Genomic DNA, 18,303 nt, shown 5'->3' with positions numbered 1-18,303 from the left:
AATCGTTTAAAAAGTTATTACAATTTAATAAACTTTAAATTATTTTTAAATGGTCTTAAAATTGTCACCATACCGCCTAAACATGGAATTTAGGGCCTAATTCAGACCCTGTCGCTGATGTGCAAAATGCTTCATATCGATTTTTGCACATCTGTGCATGCGCGTACGCCGGGTACACGCATGTGCAAGGTCCTAAACTGCGTTCTCTTCAGAAAGTAGTTTTAGACCTGGAAGGGGTGGGAACAGGGCGTCGATGCCGTGTTTTGTGGGTGTCGATGCTCCATTTAAGGGGCGCGGTCTGGACAATGGAGGCGTGTCCGGTCCACTGGTGAGCAGGTCGCAGCAGCAGCTGCGTGATGCCGCTGCGACCCTTAGCATGGCAGGTAGCCGTCTGCCTTCGCAAAACATGCAAAAGCATCGCCGCCATGCAACGCTTTCACATGTCTGTGGGGGAGGGGGGCTGGATCAGGCATGCAGGGCAGACTTGCCCTGTGCTGGGTGCCCCCCCCCACGTCTAAGAATTTGATCATAGATGTGCACATTTACGATCAGGTCTGAATTACCCCCTTAAGGGTACTCACGGAGCGATAATCTAAGCAATCTGACTAGATTGCTTAGATTTTCAGCAAGATCGCTCCGTGTGTAGCCCTAACAGCGATAGCGATGCGCTGCCCCGCGCGTCGCTAATTGCTGCTGCTAGATTGGCCTGCATGCTGGTGAAATGAGTGGCCACCCATCCCGTAAGTGGCTGGGCAGATGGCCTTTCCCTTTGCAGGTTGTTTGGCGGCGATGAGGGCAGGTGGTCTCATCTTTACATATTTGTGGGCAATTGACCCAACTGGTTTTTGTAATGTTAGCAAGTTATTGCTAGGCCACTCTTCCGCCGCCAACATACCCAATTTTAAGCTTAAAGTTAAAATCCCTTCAAATAAAAAGCTGACCCATTTCACACCAATTAAGTTGTCGGAGTTATTATTTCTCTTATACAGTACTGTGCAAAAAGTTTTAGGCAGGTGTGGAAAAAATGCTGCAAAATAAGAACCCTATATTTCTCAGCATTGAAGCACAAAGAAATGGGAAACATTGATGACTGTGGACGCAGTGGTCGGCCAAGGAATCTTAGTTCATCACATGAAAGACACATCATGCTTACTTCCCTTCAAAATCGGAAAGATGTCCAACAGTGCCATCAGCACAGAACTGGCTGGAACCAGTGGGACTAGGTACACTCATCTAATGGTCACAGAAGTCTGGTCTGAAGTGGTCTTCATGGAAGAATTGCAGCCAAAAAGCCATACCTTTGACGAGGAAACAAGTCCAAGCGACTCTATACATGAAAACATAGGGACTGGGGTGCAGAAAATGTCAGCAGGTGCTCTGGACTGATGAGTTAAAATGTGTAATATATGACTGTAACAGAAGGCAGTTTGAAAGGCTGGAGAGCAGTACAGTAATGGATGTCTGCAGGCAATAGTGAAGCATGATGGGGGGTTCCTTGCAAGTGGGTGTAGTATGGTATGCCGGCGGCCGGGCTCCCGGTGATCAGCATACCGGCGCTGGGAGCCCGACCGCCAGCATACCGACAGCGTGGCGAGCGCAAATGAGCTCCTTGCGGGCTCGCTGCGCTCGTCACGCTGCAGGCACAGTGGCGCAACGCTATTTTATTCTCCCTCCAGGGATGTCGTGGACCCCCACGAGGGAAAAAAAGTGTCGTATGCCGGCTGTCGGGATTCCGGTGCCGGGATCCCGACAGTCGGCATACTGAAGACCACCCCTTGCAAGTTTGGGGCTGCATTTCAGCAAATGGAGTTGTGGATTTGGTCAGGATTATTTGTGTCCTCAATGCTGATAAATACAGGCAGGTACTTATCCATCATGCAATAGATTGCCATGTAAAATAAGTATCAGCCCTGTGCTAACAGCTAGAGGCACTTCTAGTCAGATCTAGACTACAGCAGTAGTGAGACTTGTTTTCCACTTTGATCTGACAGCCAGATGTTGTTTCTCAAAGTCTGGCAGTCTCTGCTGTATGTAAAAAGCAGCATTGTGCAATACAATAAAAAAAAAAATACAAAAATCAATCACTAAGAATAAGGACCCGCACACACCATTAATATATAGAAGAGAAAACGTTATATTGATATAAGATTAGAGGAATATGCAAACATTTGCACACAAAGGCATATAAAATCACTGAAACCAAAGACTTTAGAACCAGCGATCGATGGCCCTAAACACCTGTATAACCATATAACCAACCACATCATAGACACTTTAGGGCACGGGTCTTCAACCTGTGGCACTCCAGCTACTGTGGAACTGCACATCCCAGCATGCCCTGTCACAGTTTTGCTTTTAAGGCATGCTAACTGAGCAGGGCATGCTGGGATGTGTAGTTCCACAGCAGCTGGAGGGCCGCAGGTTGAAGACCCGTGCTTCTTTTCTTTTTTACAGAGCTTAAAACACCTTATTCTGAAACATACGAAAATGAGCATTATCTGTCAGTCAGTAATAGGAAACAAATCCTGAGAAAATAATTGGAAATTGTCAAGAACTAATCCGAAATTAATTGGAACTATGAATCAGGACTAATGACAACACTTTCCATTGAAGCAGGTAACAGCCATTGTTTTTTATACCGATATCTCTGTAACCTCCTGAGGATTACAAGCTTAGACCTGATGCATTTGGGCGCCACAACAGTGATAAGTAATAGGTACCCGCGGCATTCGCAGACAATTGACTATCATCGGTCAGGCATCCATTACTTAAAAGCGCCCTCCTATGTACTATCAGAAATACCTCCAGCTTCCTATCCCTTGCATCTGTTTTCAGATGCACTGGAAAATAAGATTTGATTTCCCCATAAGGGGTGGCATGCATTTTGTTTGTAGAGAAGCATTAATTAATATTCAGCTGTCAGAGAAGACGCATGTAGTGTTGGCGAGGCTTAAACAGTAGGTTACATTTATGACTGGTCAATCAGGCGCATCAGGAGACATCACCATCCAATATAAACTAATCTATATGGATCCCAACTGTCCTGATTTGGGAGGGGCAACACCAACACGCACACATCAAAAGGGGCGGAACCTGCATTAAAGTAGGCATAGCTATGACAAACATGGGTGTTTGGGCGGATCAGGGACAGACATTCAATGCTGAACACACATTCTGCTATATAAGCAGCAATACAAGTTACTTGTCCATGGTCTGACAATCGATTGGATGGAGTATAGAAGACTTCTATCAACACGTGAGCTCTTTTAAACAGCAGTAACAGGTCCCAGTTCCCTCCAAAGTGATCCGGCAGCTACTTGGAACATCCAGACCTTTTCCAGTATGACAGCGCAAAATAGGCGCTCATTCTAGTACTCGGGCAGAGCAGAAGGATCAGCTCCTGTTTAACTGGCTTAAATCAAAAGGGGATATTCTCCTTGTCAGGAGGCAGACTTCTAACCCATTTAAGGACTGCATGTTAGACTGTACAAATACCATTACTATACAGCCAGAAGAACAAAGTAAAAGGCAATGACTGTTTCAATTAGGCCAACAGACAATGGAAGCAGACATCTCCTGGACTGAACAGATACTCATGAGAAAGCAACCTATTAATTCACCAGAAACTAGTAGTTACACTTGCTGTGTATAGCTAGGATAGGTAAAACAGTTTCTGGTATCACATCACATATGATCAGCTAAACTACAAATTCAGCGGCCTTGCATTCCATTATATATCTATCTTATATTTAAAAAATAATAATATTTAAGGGCCTTTACACACTAAGCCACTGATAATGCACTTTTCTCCTGCTAATGTTTGAAAAGTGCATTAGAAATAAGATCAATGGTTTCTTTTGGGCTTATACACACTCCTTGATTCTAAAATGTCAATGCAGTACCTTGTCATACAGCAAGACCTATTTCTCAGGAGTTATTCATTACCAGCACTATTAACACAAGCAGCTCTAAAATAAGAATTAAAGAAATGGCAAACAGTGCTTATTATTTGATGCCATTCCAAAAGAATTCTAGCAAAAGGCTAACCAGCACAGTAGGCCTGGCTCCTATGCACCAAACTCCAAAAAAAGAGTCGCTTTTCAGAGTTTGGCCCCATTAGCTTACGCCATCCTCAGGTGGCATAAACTGCTCCGTGCCTATGGAGGTATATTACAATCCTTCTAGAGCCCCATTCTGCGCCGGATAGTGTGTACAGGTGCAGTGTCCATTTCTCAGGAGAAGTCTTTCAAAAAGACTCCTCTGAAACCAGAGGGATGTAAAGGGGGGTACTCACGGAGAGATCCATGCTTAAAATCTAAGCAATCTAACTAGATTGCTAAGATTTTAAGCACAGATCACTCGTGTGTACCCCCCTCAGCGATAGCGATGCTGTCAGCATCCCGGCAGTCATGTACTGACGGTGGAAACCCAACACCACTCTGAGACCCGGCACTGGCTCACGACATCCCACACGTAAGTATCGGAGTCACTGTTAGGGATAGGGCTGGGAAGGTGTGGGGGGGGGGGCCTTATCTGCCGCACCTTGTGACTTAAGGGGGGTACTCACGGGAGAGATGTGTGCTGAGCGATCTTAACACAGACCGCTCAGCACACATCTCTCACCCCGCTCAGCACAGCGCGATGTGCTGAGCGAGGGGGAAAGCCGACGGGGGGCCGCTCACTTCACACAACGGTGAAGTGAGCGCCTCGCTAGATTGAGCCTGCATGCAGGCTCAATCTAGCATCGGCGATAGCGATGTGCGGGGCCGCGCATCGCTATCGCTGGAGGGCATACACACGGCAGATCCGTGCTTAAAATCTAAGCAATCTAGCAAGATTGCTTAGATTTTAAGCACGGATCTCTCCGTGTGTACCCCCCTTTAGCCTGAGCCAGACCTAACCAATATGATGGCCTAGGCAAGATTTTGGCTGGTGCCCCCTAGCACCGCTGCTAGTTCCGCCTTTGACCCTGCACCATCACCCCTCACCCATAGCAGTCCTCATTTTGGTGTTTCCATCCCATATATCTTATATAGGAACAGTGCCCACGTCTGGCGCACAGACCAAAAAGGGGCGTGTTCTTGCTGGGAAGGGGCATAGCCACACAAATAGTACTCCTATTTCAAATTAGGCCTCACAGTACTGCAACTTTATTTACATTTTATCATGCGATAGGGTCCCTAATTTACTTTACATCACACAGTAATACAACTTTACCTTATAAACGTTACTCCTCACAGTAGTGCCCCTTATTTACATTACATCACACTGAATTGCTCCTTATTCACATTACACCACACTATATTGCTCTTTATTCACATTAGAGCACACAGTAGTGCCCTTTCTATATGTTACGCCACACAGTAGAGCACCTTATACACATAATGCATTTATACACATAATAACACACAGTAATGCCCCTTACACATGACACACATTATTGATGTCCTTAAAAACATAACGCACCTTACACATTATGTCAACTTTTATTAATGCCCTGATACACATGTCCCTTACTCATATACGGCACATTAATAATGCACATAATATACACATAATGTTTCTTTCACATATGCCGCACATTATTAGCGCACTTATACACATAATTAAACACAGTGCCCCTTACACATATGCCGCACATTATTAATGTATTTATACACACAATGACACATATAGTGTCCCTTACACATGCCGCACATTATTAATGCATTTATACACGATACACATAATGCCCTTACACATATGCCGTACACTACTGCACAACCAACCCACCGCACACAGCACTCACATGGCCGCTAACACTGTGACCTCTGCCTCTGCTTGGATACACATGTGTCCTCATCCATCTTGCCTCAATACGCCATGCAGCAGGAGATGGCAACTCTGCTGTTGGGCACCTATTTTTATAAAAAGGCATCTTAATTGCATTTACTATGTGGCTAGGATGCACAAGCAGCTTCGGCTGATTAGAATGATATGCAGCATGTCTATATTCTGTGTGCGACTGTGACTGTATCTGCATACAAAATGCTACATTACAGTTATTTCCAGGAATACACTGTAGCATAGCATTTCGTATGCAGATACAGCCGCAGTCACACACAGAATATAGAAATGCCGCATATCATTTTAATCAGCAGAAGCTGCTTGTGCCCCTAAGCATACCAAATGCCCTAGGCATTTGCCTAGTTTGCCTATGCCTAGGGCCGGCTCTGGCCATAGCCACCAGCGGGTTAGGGTAGGAGGCAGGGGAGGGGTAAATTATACCCCTTTTCCACTAGCTCAAAAACACGGGTAAATGAACGGGGGCGCGCATTTACCTGTGTTTTTTGCTAGTGGAAAAGGGTCCCCCGGCAAAAACCCGGATCAAGTGACCCGTGAATCCTACCCGGGTAACTACCTGGGTAGGACACAGGAATGATCCGGGTAGGGTTGTAGTGTAAACGGAAGCCGCGTCGAAGCGACACGGCTCCCGTTTACACTGTATGGAAGGGCAGCGCTGGGAGATCATGTGATCTCCCAGCGCCGCCCCTGCCGCGTCACTAGCAGCGTCACCAACCCGGCAATATGCTGGGTTGGTGAGCGCAGTGGGAAAGGGGGCTGAGCACGGGCCGCAGCCGGGTAGCACCCGCGTCAGGCTCCCGACTGCGACCCGTGCTCAGTAGTGGAAAAGGTTGTCGGGATTCAGGTGATGGTCGTGGGACCGTCGGCATCCCCACCACCGGGCTCCCGTATCACACCCGACAAAACATGAGACAGCCCTACTAGCTTGGGATATAAAAGTTATAGGTGGGGTGAGACTAGATTGGCTGATTGTGCTGCACATTGGAACAACCACTTGTGAATACAGTATAAAATAATAAATCATTTACATAAGAGGAATGTAAACTACTATAGGCACAATAAAACACAAATAATTTTTATTTATTTGGGGGGGGGGGGGGGGTTTCTGGAGGGTGCTGCTAGTCTCATATGATGGGGGGGGGGGGGGGAGTTTCTGGAGGGTGCTGCTAGTCTCATATGATGGAATGTATTTTTACTACATGTGCTTACATGTTATTACAATATACTACTAGGAGCATTAATTACTTATTTTTACTTTATTATTTCTGGCCTGTTCACTATACAAGAACACCCTTACGAAACTGATGAGCGCATTCTTTCTGCCAAACTAGAACTATATTACCTTCCCAAATGTCAGATTACATAATACTGTGACAACACGCACATAATAGAAATTACAAAGCAGCAGCTGCAGTTTCTGCCTGCAAAACTCTAGTATCAAACAGAACCTTTGTGGTGTAACATTCATTCTCAGGATCAGCCCAAAAGAACAGCACTCACATTCCATTCCCCACTCATTCCCATGTACAATGCTTTCACCTGACAAACAGTGCCAAGCTCTAGCTGTACATTCTATACCCCACTCATTCCCATGTACAATGCTTTCACCTGACAAACAGTGCCAAGCTCTAGCTGTACATTCTATACCCCGCTCATTCCCATGTACAATGCTTTCACCTGACAAACAGTGCCAAGCTCTAGCTGTACATTCTATACCCCACTCATTCCCATGTACAATGCTTTCACCTGACAAACAGTGCCAAGCTCTAGCTGTACATTCTATACCCCACTCATTCCCATGTACAATGCTTTCACCTGACAAACAGTGCCAAGCTCTAGCTGTACATTCTATACCCCACTCATTCCCATGTACAATGCTTTCACCTGACAAACAGTGCCAAGCTCTAGCTGTACATTCTATACACCACTCATTCCCATGTACAATGCTTTCACCTGACAAACAGTGCCAAGCTCTAGCTGTACATTCTATACCCCACTCATTCCCATGTACAATGCTTTCACCTGACAAACAGTGCCAAGCTCTAGCTGTACATTCTATACCCCACTCATTCCCATGTACAATGCTTTCACCTGACAAACAGTGCCAAGCTCTAGCTGTACATTCTATACACCACTCATTCCCATGTACAATGCTTTCACCTGACAAACAGTGCCAAGCTCTAGCTGTACATTCTATACCCCACTCATTCCCATGTACAATGCTTTCACCTGACAAACAGTGCCAAGCTCTAGCTGTACATTCTATACCCCACTCATTCCCATGTACAATGCTTTCACCTGACAAACAGTGCCAAGCTCTAGCTGTACATTCTATACCCCACTCATTCCCATGTACAATGCTTTCACCTGACAAACAGTGCCAAGCTCTAGCTGTACATTCTATACCCCACTCATTCCCATGTACAATGCTTTCACCTGACAAACAGTGCCAAGCTCTAGCTGTACATTCTATACCCCACTCATTCCCATGTACAATGCTTTCACCTGACAAACAGTGCCAAGCTCTAGCTGTACATTCTATTACACCCCTTATAAAACTTCCACTGACACTTCATGATTATAATCCAGTCTGCTAAATGTAAACTCTGCAGTGCAGCAATAACTTATTACAGAGCTTCAGAGCTTCTGTAAGGAAGTAGGGACACTGCAGGCAGCTAGTAGGACTCAGGAAGCCGTCAGTGTACCCCACCCATCACTTAGGTGTCACTGCTGCCAGGAGAGCTGCATGTGTGCAGATAGGAGTGTGACATTTCTTCCCTGCATGTGTAACAAAGCACTACTATCACACAGGACTCTATATGAGGGCTGCTGGATACACTCTATCACCCACACAGGAGCTGCCGGCATAAATACAGCTGTGAGAGAGAGGACACTTACCCTGGAAATAGTTAAAGGCTGATCAAAGTCTTTCCCGCCGACTAGTCGGAATCCCCAGGGCGCGGGTCCTGCGATTACTATTCGTTTCGTGGCCATCACGCTGGAGAGAGAATATAGATAGATGTTCCCCTACTGTATATCGGTTCCTTCCAGGCACAGGCTGAGCGTGGATGTTCCTGTGAAGCAGGAGCTGTTCCTGATTACTCAGCCCTCAGGCACATACATAGGGGTGTGGTGTGTCCCAGCCATACAAAGACTTCCTAGCGTTAGAAAGATTCCCTCTTCTGGCAGCATACAGAGATCTATTGGGCTCTCTGACCTGGGCAGGTCCGGGTACACTCCCGCCCCTCTCTGACACTGTGTCCTTGTATGGAAGCAGGGATCCCAAACCTAGGGAATGTTACAGGGGACGTACTAAAAGGAATGACACTCTGGTCTGCATAAATGGAATACCAACTGACTATAATGGGAGCAGATTGAACTTTTATGTATATTTCAAAAACTCTTAAACCAACAGTATGCACCATATCTTCAGCACACATCTTCCTAAGGTGATGTCACATATTTTACATCCAGAATGACGTGGAATGACATCTATTTACTATGGAATGACAGCTGTTTTATTCCCCATCCCTAGGCAAAAATAGCTTTAACCACTTAACTGACGATTTTCCCAACAAAAAAAAACTGCTCCAGAATTGTCGGGTTTTTTTCATGAGTGAATTAGTTGAAGAACATGAATTTATCCAAAATGATTTTAGTTAATAACATTTTTTTTAAAAATATGTTTATTTTTTATTTTTCAGACATCGATAGGGAACATCGTGACCATCGGAAACATCGCCACCATTGCGGCTTTCATTTTGAAAGCCATGATAGCCTCCAGGTACACAGGGGGAGCTTGGGGGGGGGGAGTTAATTTACACTCCCCAGCGGCTGCTATTGTCTGCAGCCGCTGAAGGGGGGCCCTGCCATGTAGACCAATCAACAGTGATCGGCAGCATGGTAATCAGTGGGGGAGAGTGCAGGGAGGCAGAGGAGGGAAGTTTCCCTTCCCTGCCGCTGCTAACACTGTGTATCTGGCTGGTCGCATCCTGTGCGACCATAGGTGTGCGCACGGGGGTGCCTGGTGTGCACAGGCACCTCCTAATGTCCGGCACCCCTCTCGCACATACGCCTGCTTGTGCAGTAATCGCCAAGCAGAGGGTACCGATGCCTGTGTTCCCCCACTCTGCTGCGCCCGGTCAGGACTACTACACTTAGCCACCCGGCAGTCACGAAGATAGAGCTGGGCGCGTTTGAAATGTGGCAGTGGCTGTAAGTCAATTTGAGATTATAGATCAGCAGCCAATCAGGAGCGTCTGCTTTTGACTGGATACCGGCCCGTGAGCTCAGGTGCCACAGTTGAAATGCCGTCAGCGGCAGCGTTGTTAGGTGCACATGCAGGGGGGTTTGAGTAGTTGGATAGGTTTCACCTGAGACCTCAAAGATGCAATCGTCAATCCATGGTGGTCCAGAAGGGGGCCACATGACCTCTTCAAATGACGAGGCCAGGCTGTACTGAGGCATTTCCTCACAGCCACGCCATACAGCTCCTCCACAGATAGGCCTGCAAGATCTCAGCTCCCTCACTACTACAGAAAAAAAAAGAGAGAAACCTGTTGAAATGAAAGTGACAGGAAGAAATAAAGAGAAAGAAAACAGAGTAAGGTAATAGCAGGTTATGCGTTTAACATACCGTTCGTCGGGATCCTGGCGGTCACAATAATGACCCCAAAATTCCGACTGGGGTACAATGCTGCCACCGGAATACCAGCGAGGTAGGTGATTCTCCCTCTGTGGGTGTCCACGACACTCATAGAGGGAGAATAGAACCTGTGGCGAGCAAAGTGCCTCAATGCGTTTGCCCTGCTGCCAACATTCTGGCGGATGGGATGCCATTGTCGGTATAGTGACAGCCGGCATCCCGTACGCTGGGATCCCATACAGATCCCGATAGTAGATAGTGATTAAAGTGGGGTTTAGGAAACAGGTAGTGAGACACACATAGATGGGAGGCTGAGAGGCAGAGTTAATACGGGGAAGGCTGAAAGACACAGTGAAGGGGGAAGGCTGAGAGACACAAAGTGAGGGGGATGGTGAGAGATGCAGACGGGAGGTGATGGTGTGGCAGAGAGACGCAGAGCTGGAGATGATGGTGTGGCTTTAGAGACGCAGGGGGGGGGGGATGATGGTGTGGCTGAGAGATGTAGAGTGCAGGAGGTGACACGAGTCCAGATCAACTTCTGTTGTATGGTGATGACATTGGTTATATTGCTACACAAACAGGCATCGTCCGGACCATGTGACATCCTACATGAATAGTGAATACTGACTGAAGACCATCTTCCCAGGGAGAATACATTTCTTCAGAGGTTCCTTGTTGTGAGAAACCACCATACAGGTGAGGTGCATTTGGAATAGAAAGGAATGCCAATAGGTGGTGCTAGACACGCCTCTCCGACAGTGCACCCCCTAATAAAATGTTCTGCGCACGCCTATGTGTGCGACCAGGTCAGATAAAGCGCTTGCCGGCATGGTCGCATCTGATGCAACCTTCCCAGGAAAGTGGTTAAGTCAGTGCATATGTCCCATATAAAATCCCCGATTTTTCTATGATCCCTTAAGTACACTCACTAATCCTTAATTTCCACATGCGTCCGCCTACATCTGTACCCTACTATACATGTCACATAATGCAGAATGTCGGCTGTTTACTATGGAACAGAGACAAAGCCTGTGGTTCCCAAGTAATATGAGGTGGATTGGGTATAGAATCCCGGTGGTCAGAATAGCAACGCTGGGATCCCGGTCGCCAGAATGCCTGCAGAGCCCCTTCACCGCACTGTGGGCTTGGTGGCTCGCAACAGGTTCTATTCCCACTCTATGGGTGTTGTGGACACCCAAGAGTGGGAATAACCCTGGCGCAGCTGTCGGCAGTCTCGACGGTCGGGATTGCGGTGTCGGTATTTTGACCGCCGGTATCCCGACCACCGGGATATTAACTACATCCCTATAAGGCATAGGTGGGGAATGCAATTATGTGCTGGATAGATTTGCCCTGCAAATCCTACTGCCACTGCCGATGTTTACGGCGGCGAGGATCTTGCTTAAAAAGGCTCGCTACCCCATAGGTGGTGAGCATTTTTAGACAAATTGGGCATTTGGCTGGCTGAATCTGCCTGTCGTTGCCGTATTTTAAACACCGCTGCAAAAGCAATTTGACCATAATTGAATTCCCCCCCCCTTCCTTAGTACTACAGTGTTTTTGAAGCACTTTTATCAAACAGTAAAATAGGGAGGAGGAGGAACCTTGCACAGCTTTGTTGTACCCGTGCAGATATGGATAAATGATAATTATCTGTATAAATAGTGAGTTCTGATGTCATCACTTCAGTGTCCACCAGGAAGATATGTATTATTCATTATTAGCATAGCAACCTACTCTTCTGCAATGTCAGGGAGGCTCCCAGACTCGGGAGAAACATGGTACTATTATCATTGAGATCGTTTCATAGGTTTATGGGCACTCAGGTAGCTAATTCCAATGTGTCTTACAGTATGGCGGTGCAACGGTTAGCTTGCTGCCTCACACTGGCCTCTATGTTGTAGACTTTGTATGTCCTTCCCATGTTTGTGTGGTTTCCCCTGGGTGCTTCAGTTCCCTCCCACACATACTGGTAGGTTAATAGCTTCTGGCCAAAAAAATAGCCCTACTGTGTTTTTGTAGGCCCCCCCCCCCCCCCCCAGTAACCTCCTACGTACTGTCATCTACTCTACAATCTAACCCACACTACGACGCGACACAAGACCATAGCGACGCACGTGCAGTCGGAAAACAATTGGCCAACTGCGAGAACGTCAGAGTTGCGTCCACCTCTTGATCAGGCGCATAGATAGTAAGCTCCATGGGGCAGGTACTAGGATTGTGATGTGTGTGACTATCCTCGGTAGGGATGGCCGTCGTAGAGATCACCCTTTCCCCATTGGCCCGTCTCCACCGATGGCCTCGGAGGGTGTAAGCGATCAATGGTTTTCTGCGGAATCTCACCATCGGAGTGACCAGCGCTGGAACCACTGATGGAGGTGATGGCCATCCCTGGTTCTCTGTACGGCGCTGAGAGATATGATATGAGGGAAAGCACAGAGCTAGGGTACAGAGTAGCTACAACAAAGCACTGGCCAAGAATGAAATAATCCCAGCCAATTTATAGGCCGCACAAGCACAGGATTGGCTAACACTTACCCACAGGTGCTCACAGGTGCTGCATTTGGTCTCCAACATGGCCACCTCCGATACTGCAGACACACAGACTCAACTCTGGCCATTCATTCCCCGCACTCCTGGCTCCCAGAACCTGCATCACCTCTGCCGCTGATCATGCCGCGCCCCCACATGCCTGCACAGCACCGCGAGCAACCGCGCCAGCAACGGATGGACCCCAGAACCCACAGCAGTAAGTGATCGGTTCATGACACCAGCTACTTTGATATGTGTGTGGGGTGAGGAGGTTTGCTCACTGCTGTACTGCAGACAGTAAGTGGCAACCTTAGTGGCATGTGCCTTGTGGAAAATCTGCCACTGATTTTTTATTTACATATTTTATTGAACAGATCACATCATGTTACATTGACCACAAAATACAAGGGATAACAACATATTATAGATGTGAGATACTAACAGAGCCGGATTAACGGCGGGGAGGAAGAGGCGGTCGTCCCCACACACTGTCCTCACAACTGCAAAAAAACATCGGAGTAGGTGTACAGCATTTATCTGGCTCCTCTCCGTCCTCCTCGGCAGCTGAGACGTTCCATTACAGCTGCGGCCGCCGAGGAGCTTCACTCACTGCAGTGTGAAGTCTCGCGAGATTTGATATTATCTTGCGAGACTTCACACTGCTGTGAGTGAAGCTCCTCGGCGGCCGCAGCAGTAAAGGAACAGCTCAGCTGCCGAGGAGGACGGAGAGGAGACAGGTAAATGCTGTACTCCTACTCTGATGTTTTTTTTTGGTTGTGAAGACAGTGTGTGGGGGGGCCCACAAATTTGTTGCCCAGGGGCCCCCACAAAGCTTAATCCAGCCCTGGATACTAATAACAGATCTGTAGTTATATTAGCTTTAGAGTGATCCAATTTTAATATATTAGAAGGTGAGGAAAACAGCCTCACATAGGGCAGTTTCATCAACCGCCAGTGGAAAAAAAGCAGAGAGATAGGTAAAGTAAAAAATGGCAGTAAGGAAACAAAGAAAAAGAACAAATAGGAGAACCAGTGGAGTTTACCTCCTAGTGGAAAATTACACAGAGTTAATATTACTTATTTACTTACGGAACAGCGAGGGGGCACTTTGAGAGGCTAACCAGGGAGTCCAGATTTTATCAAATGATTTAGCTGAATATTAGATTATACTGGTCATGTACTCCATTTTATAGGCATACCATATGCAGGAGATAAACAATTGCAACGTTGGTGGGGTTGACGGTTTCCAGTCAGCTGCAATTTGGCATGTGTTAGTGGAGACAATATGGTATGTGTTTATTTCTTTTGGTCTCTAGACTTCAATGGGAGCCCCAGAGACAGGAGGAAGAATTTAGGGTCAGAAGGGACAGATGTATTAAATAAAAACGACATGAGATCATTGACTTCCTGCTAGAAGGAAATTATTTGTGGACACGCCCACCAGATATGAATAAAAGATCCATCACTGGAGCAGTTCCTCCAGCATTCATCCAAGGTATCTGGGAACATTGCCTTCAGATGAGAGGGAACCTAGGACCAGTGTTACAATCATTTCTTTAAATTTAATTTTAACGCATATAGAACTGTAGGCAGCATTTTTCCATATCTCCGACCATTCCTAATTTTTTAAATTAACCCCAAGGTCCGCCTCCCAAGCTTTCTCATAAGGCACTCTTGCCGGTGGCAGTCCTACTTTAAGCACTGCGTACAGGTCCGAATCTACACTGATTGTTAAGGACCTAATGAAGCTGCCAAATGACTGGGAGCAGCTGGGCGGGCCAGTGGACAAAGACTAAGAGCATGTAGGAGGCAGACCTTAGGTCTTTAGACGAATCAGGCCATTCTCGACCTAGAAGGGGTAGTACCAACAGGGACAGACATCAGAGTTATGGTTACCACCCAACCGGGATTACTGTGTATAATCCAGTAATCCACCAGACTACCCAGAGTCTGGATGGTTGGTAATCTGTACATGATTCAGCGCAGCCAGCAGGGTCAGTTGCTTCTGCGGGGAGTCTTGAGAGATTCTGGCCAATGCTGCCATGCCACCACCAAGAAGGGGGCTGCAGCGATATAAACGGTTCTGGATGGACACATGAGGGCTGGAAAGACTCTGGGGTTGGAGAAACATAGGGACTGGAGCTGGAAAGATGCAAGGGGCTTTGAGGCATATAAAGGGGCATGGGAGGCTGTGATCTGGCATGTAGGAGCATTAGGGAGCTTGGTGACATATTTGGGGCATAAGGGGGCTCTGAGGCATATCAAGGAGCATGAGAGGCTTTGTATTACAGTGATTAGCAAATGGGCTGAAGTCTGACAAATGGTTATAACCTGACTGCGGTCTTCTCCCCCCCCCCCCCCCCCCCCCCGGTCACTCCCGAATCCAGGAATTTAAAAATGAAAAGATGGATAATAAGCTGTTATGTGTATTTCAATGAGGATTAAGCACAATAGTGCAAACTGTAGCCACATCTACACGTTACAACCCAGAAACGCCCATCAAAATTGCATGGATCTCCATGCGTCCTCCGGTAGTAAACATTGGGATGCATGCTCATAAGTAAAACATCAGGCACAAGCTTTACCTGTGTCCACTTGTGAATCACTTCCATAGTGTTCACAACTACAGTATGCTATTATCTGAAATCCTAACATGGCACAGGAGAAGCAGAAAAGAATTAAGGCCTTCGCTGGGTTATGTGAATGTCCATCAGAATACACTTAGCAGATGGCTGTGTAATAAGGCTAGAGTCACATATATGTAATGTACATGTATATAGGGTATGGATGGCAGTATGTAATATGGGTTAGTGGAGCATCACAATCTGCAGTGGGTCCAGGAAGTGGAAGAAAGTGATGATGAGTAATGTATTTCTTGTTGACATGTGTACTATTGTGATAGGTAGTTAATAGTAGTAGACACCAATGGAACATGCACATTAAGTTGGGCTACGAAGTGAGATTTAACCAGGCTTGTAGGTATATTGCGGTATGCAGAACTACAATAGTACTCACTGTAATGTACAGTGATAGCGGAGTATGTGGATACATACAGCAGACCGTCCGGTCATGTATACAGGTGGTATGTAGGATAATTAAGATGATCTCCTAGAGTAAAGTACTACACAACTGCTCAAACACAGCAAACAAGATGGCGCCACGCATGCGTAGATGTATCCATAGTGTGCATCTTGGAAAAAGATGCTATCACTTCTGTAGAGGCGATATGATGAAAGTCCAATAGCACACTACATTTCCAACAATTCTGCCCCAACTGTACACTACTCTACAAATATTTGCTGGATGTATTTGATGTGGACTATTATTGTACCAGTTAGAGATTACAGTAGCAGGATGTATGGTCACAGAATATTTAATCATTTCACGTTTTATAGAAAATATAATAGAATCCAGTAGTATGGCAGTCACAAGAATACTCTCTGTATTGCATGGTGGTCACTCAGATTCTCTCTGCATCATATGGCAGTCTCTGAGATGCTCTCTGTATCGTGTGTGTCAAAAAAAATACAGTTTGTATTTTATATTATGTGGTGAGAGTGCTTGTGTCTCACCACAACTACCCACAATTGTGTGGGGTCACCTCCTTTTAAGAGAGAGGAAAACAAGACCTGCACATTCTGCATCTGCAGTGGAGATTTATAATTCCAGGCTTTCTAAACTGCACAGCTGCAACTGGAGAAACAGAGGTCCAGCTTTTCCAGCTCACCCAGAGACAGCAGAAAGTCAGGTGCAGGAGAGGGGTTTAAAAATTCAATTTACCCAGAGTTCTGGGTGCTGGTGCCTGTTAGAGGCCAGTGAGCAGGGAACAGTTTGTAGCGCCAGAGACTGTGGACATTGGCCTTGCCAGAAGAGCATGGCATTGGTGGCTGCAAGCCACTGCAGCAGAATGACTATTGAGCATGGAAAATGCTACAACCTTTTATGTTAATTTGTTTATTTTCTGTATGCATCTGTGTGACAAGGCACAAGCCTTGGTATGCTGTTCTACAGTGTCTGATGCAAATAAAGACACTGTGGTTGTAACCGGAAAGCCTGCCTGAGAGTACTTATTTCAAGTACCCAATTTACAATTCAAAATCACTCTGATTTGTCTGTTAGTCACTACGATGCTCCAAAGTTTAAATACAGGCAGAGGCAATGTAATCATTTTTCTCTTACGTCCTAGAGGAAACTGGGGATCCATTTAGTACCATGGGGTATAGACGGGTCCACTAGGAGCCATGGGCACTTTAAGAATTTGATAGTGTGCGCTGGCTCCTCCCTCTATGCCCCTTCTACCAGACTCAGTTTAAAAAATGTGCCTGAAGGAGCCGGTCACGTCACATGGAAGTTCCTGAAGAGTTTTCTGCATTTATTTTTTCTGTTTGTTATTTTCAGGCAGGACTGGATGGCACCAGCCTGCCTGCTTCGTGGGACTTAGGGGAAGGGGGGTGGGCGGGGGGAGGAACGGCCCAACCTCTTGAAGGGTTAATGGTCCCATTCCCCGCTGACAGGACACTTACCCCCAGGAAATTATTCGCAAGCCCCACCACGGCGAGCGTACATTCCCGCAGCACGTCGCTACCCCTAACAGAGCCAGAAGATAGAAGAGTGGTGAGTACTAAGCGGCATCCCGGTTCGCGGGTCGCCAGCCATTATGGCGGCATGAGGGTACAGAGATGCACGGGTTCTATGGGGGCGGCGGGGTCTCCAGACTCAGAACACAGTGTGGACGCACCGCTTCTGAGGTAGCGAACTGAGTCTAAGTACACTACAGGTGTACACAGTACCCAGACTGGCATTACAGACTTAAAAGGCGACTGACTCCATTTTAAGCACTAAAAATTACCTCTGCCAGTATAAAAAAGTGGGAAGACCGCGTGCCATTGATGGGGCGGGGCTTCACTATGAGCGGATCTAGCAGCTCACCGGCGCCATTTTCCCTCTGCAGTGGACACAGGCGCTGACTGACAGGGACGCACAGCTCCTCCGGAGAGACTCCAGATTACCTCAGCGGTACCAGGGGGTCATAGCAGGGGGGGAGCTCTTACTAGTGTACTAAGTCCCCAATCTGGATACTTAGTCTGCGTCCCAGCTAAGCTTGGCATTAGCAGTAAGGGCACTGTGTGCTGGCTCCAGACTGTCTCTGTGTCTCTCTTGAAGGGCTCTTTGTGGGTTAATTGTGCATTTAACCTTTTCCTGCGTGTGTCACTGTCACAGTATGTCAGACAAAGAGTGTGTTTCATGTAAGGCACAGTGTTCCTCTTCTCCAGGGGGTTTCA

General features: G+C 46.8%; 1 protein-coding gene across 2 annotated transcripts in view; it reads right to left on the bottom strand.

Moving 5' to 3' along the window:
- PDLIM1 (PDZ and LIM domain 1) overlaps positions 1–9,055 on the bottom strand; it is a 166,710-nt gene extending 157,655 nt beyond the window's left edge. Inside the window, exon 1 of one of the 2 annotated variants that reach the window (XM_063961559.1) lies at positions 8,743–9,055. In XM_063961559.1, the coding sequence (XP_063817629.1) occupies positions 8,743–8,838 (96 nt within the window). In that variant the 5' untranslated portion in view covers positions 8,839–9,055. The remainder of the gene's footprint in view (positions 1–8,742) is intronic. The other variant, XM_063961558.1, reaches the window with a different exon arrangement.
- Positions 9,056–18,303: the final 9,248 nt, after the last annotated feature.

The sequence above is a fragment of the Pseudophryne corroboree genome, chromosome 3 (assembly GCF_028390025.1).
Source record: "Pseudophryne corroboree isolate aPseCor3 chromosome 3, aPseCor3.hap2, whole genome shotgun sequence".
In the NCBI taxonomy this organism is placed as follows: Eukaryota; Metazoa; Chordata; class Amphibia; order Anura; family Myobatrachidae; genus Pseudophryne; species Pseudophryne corroboree.
The sequence above is the reverse complement of the archived record's forward strand: the minus strand, read 5'-3'. Positions and strand labels throughout refer to the sequence as shown.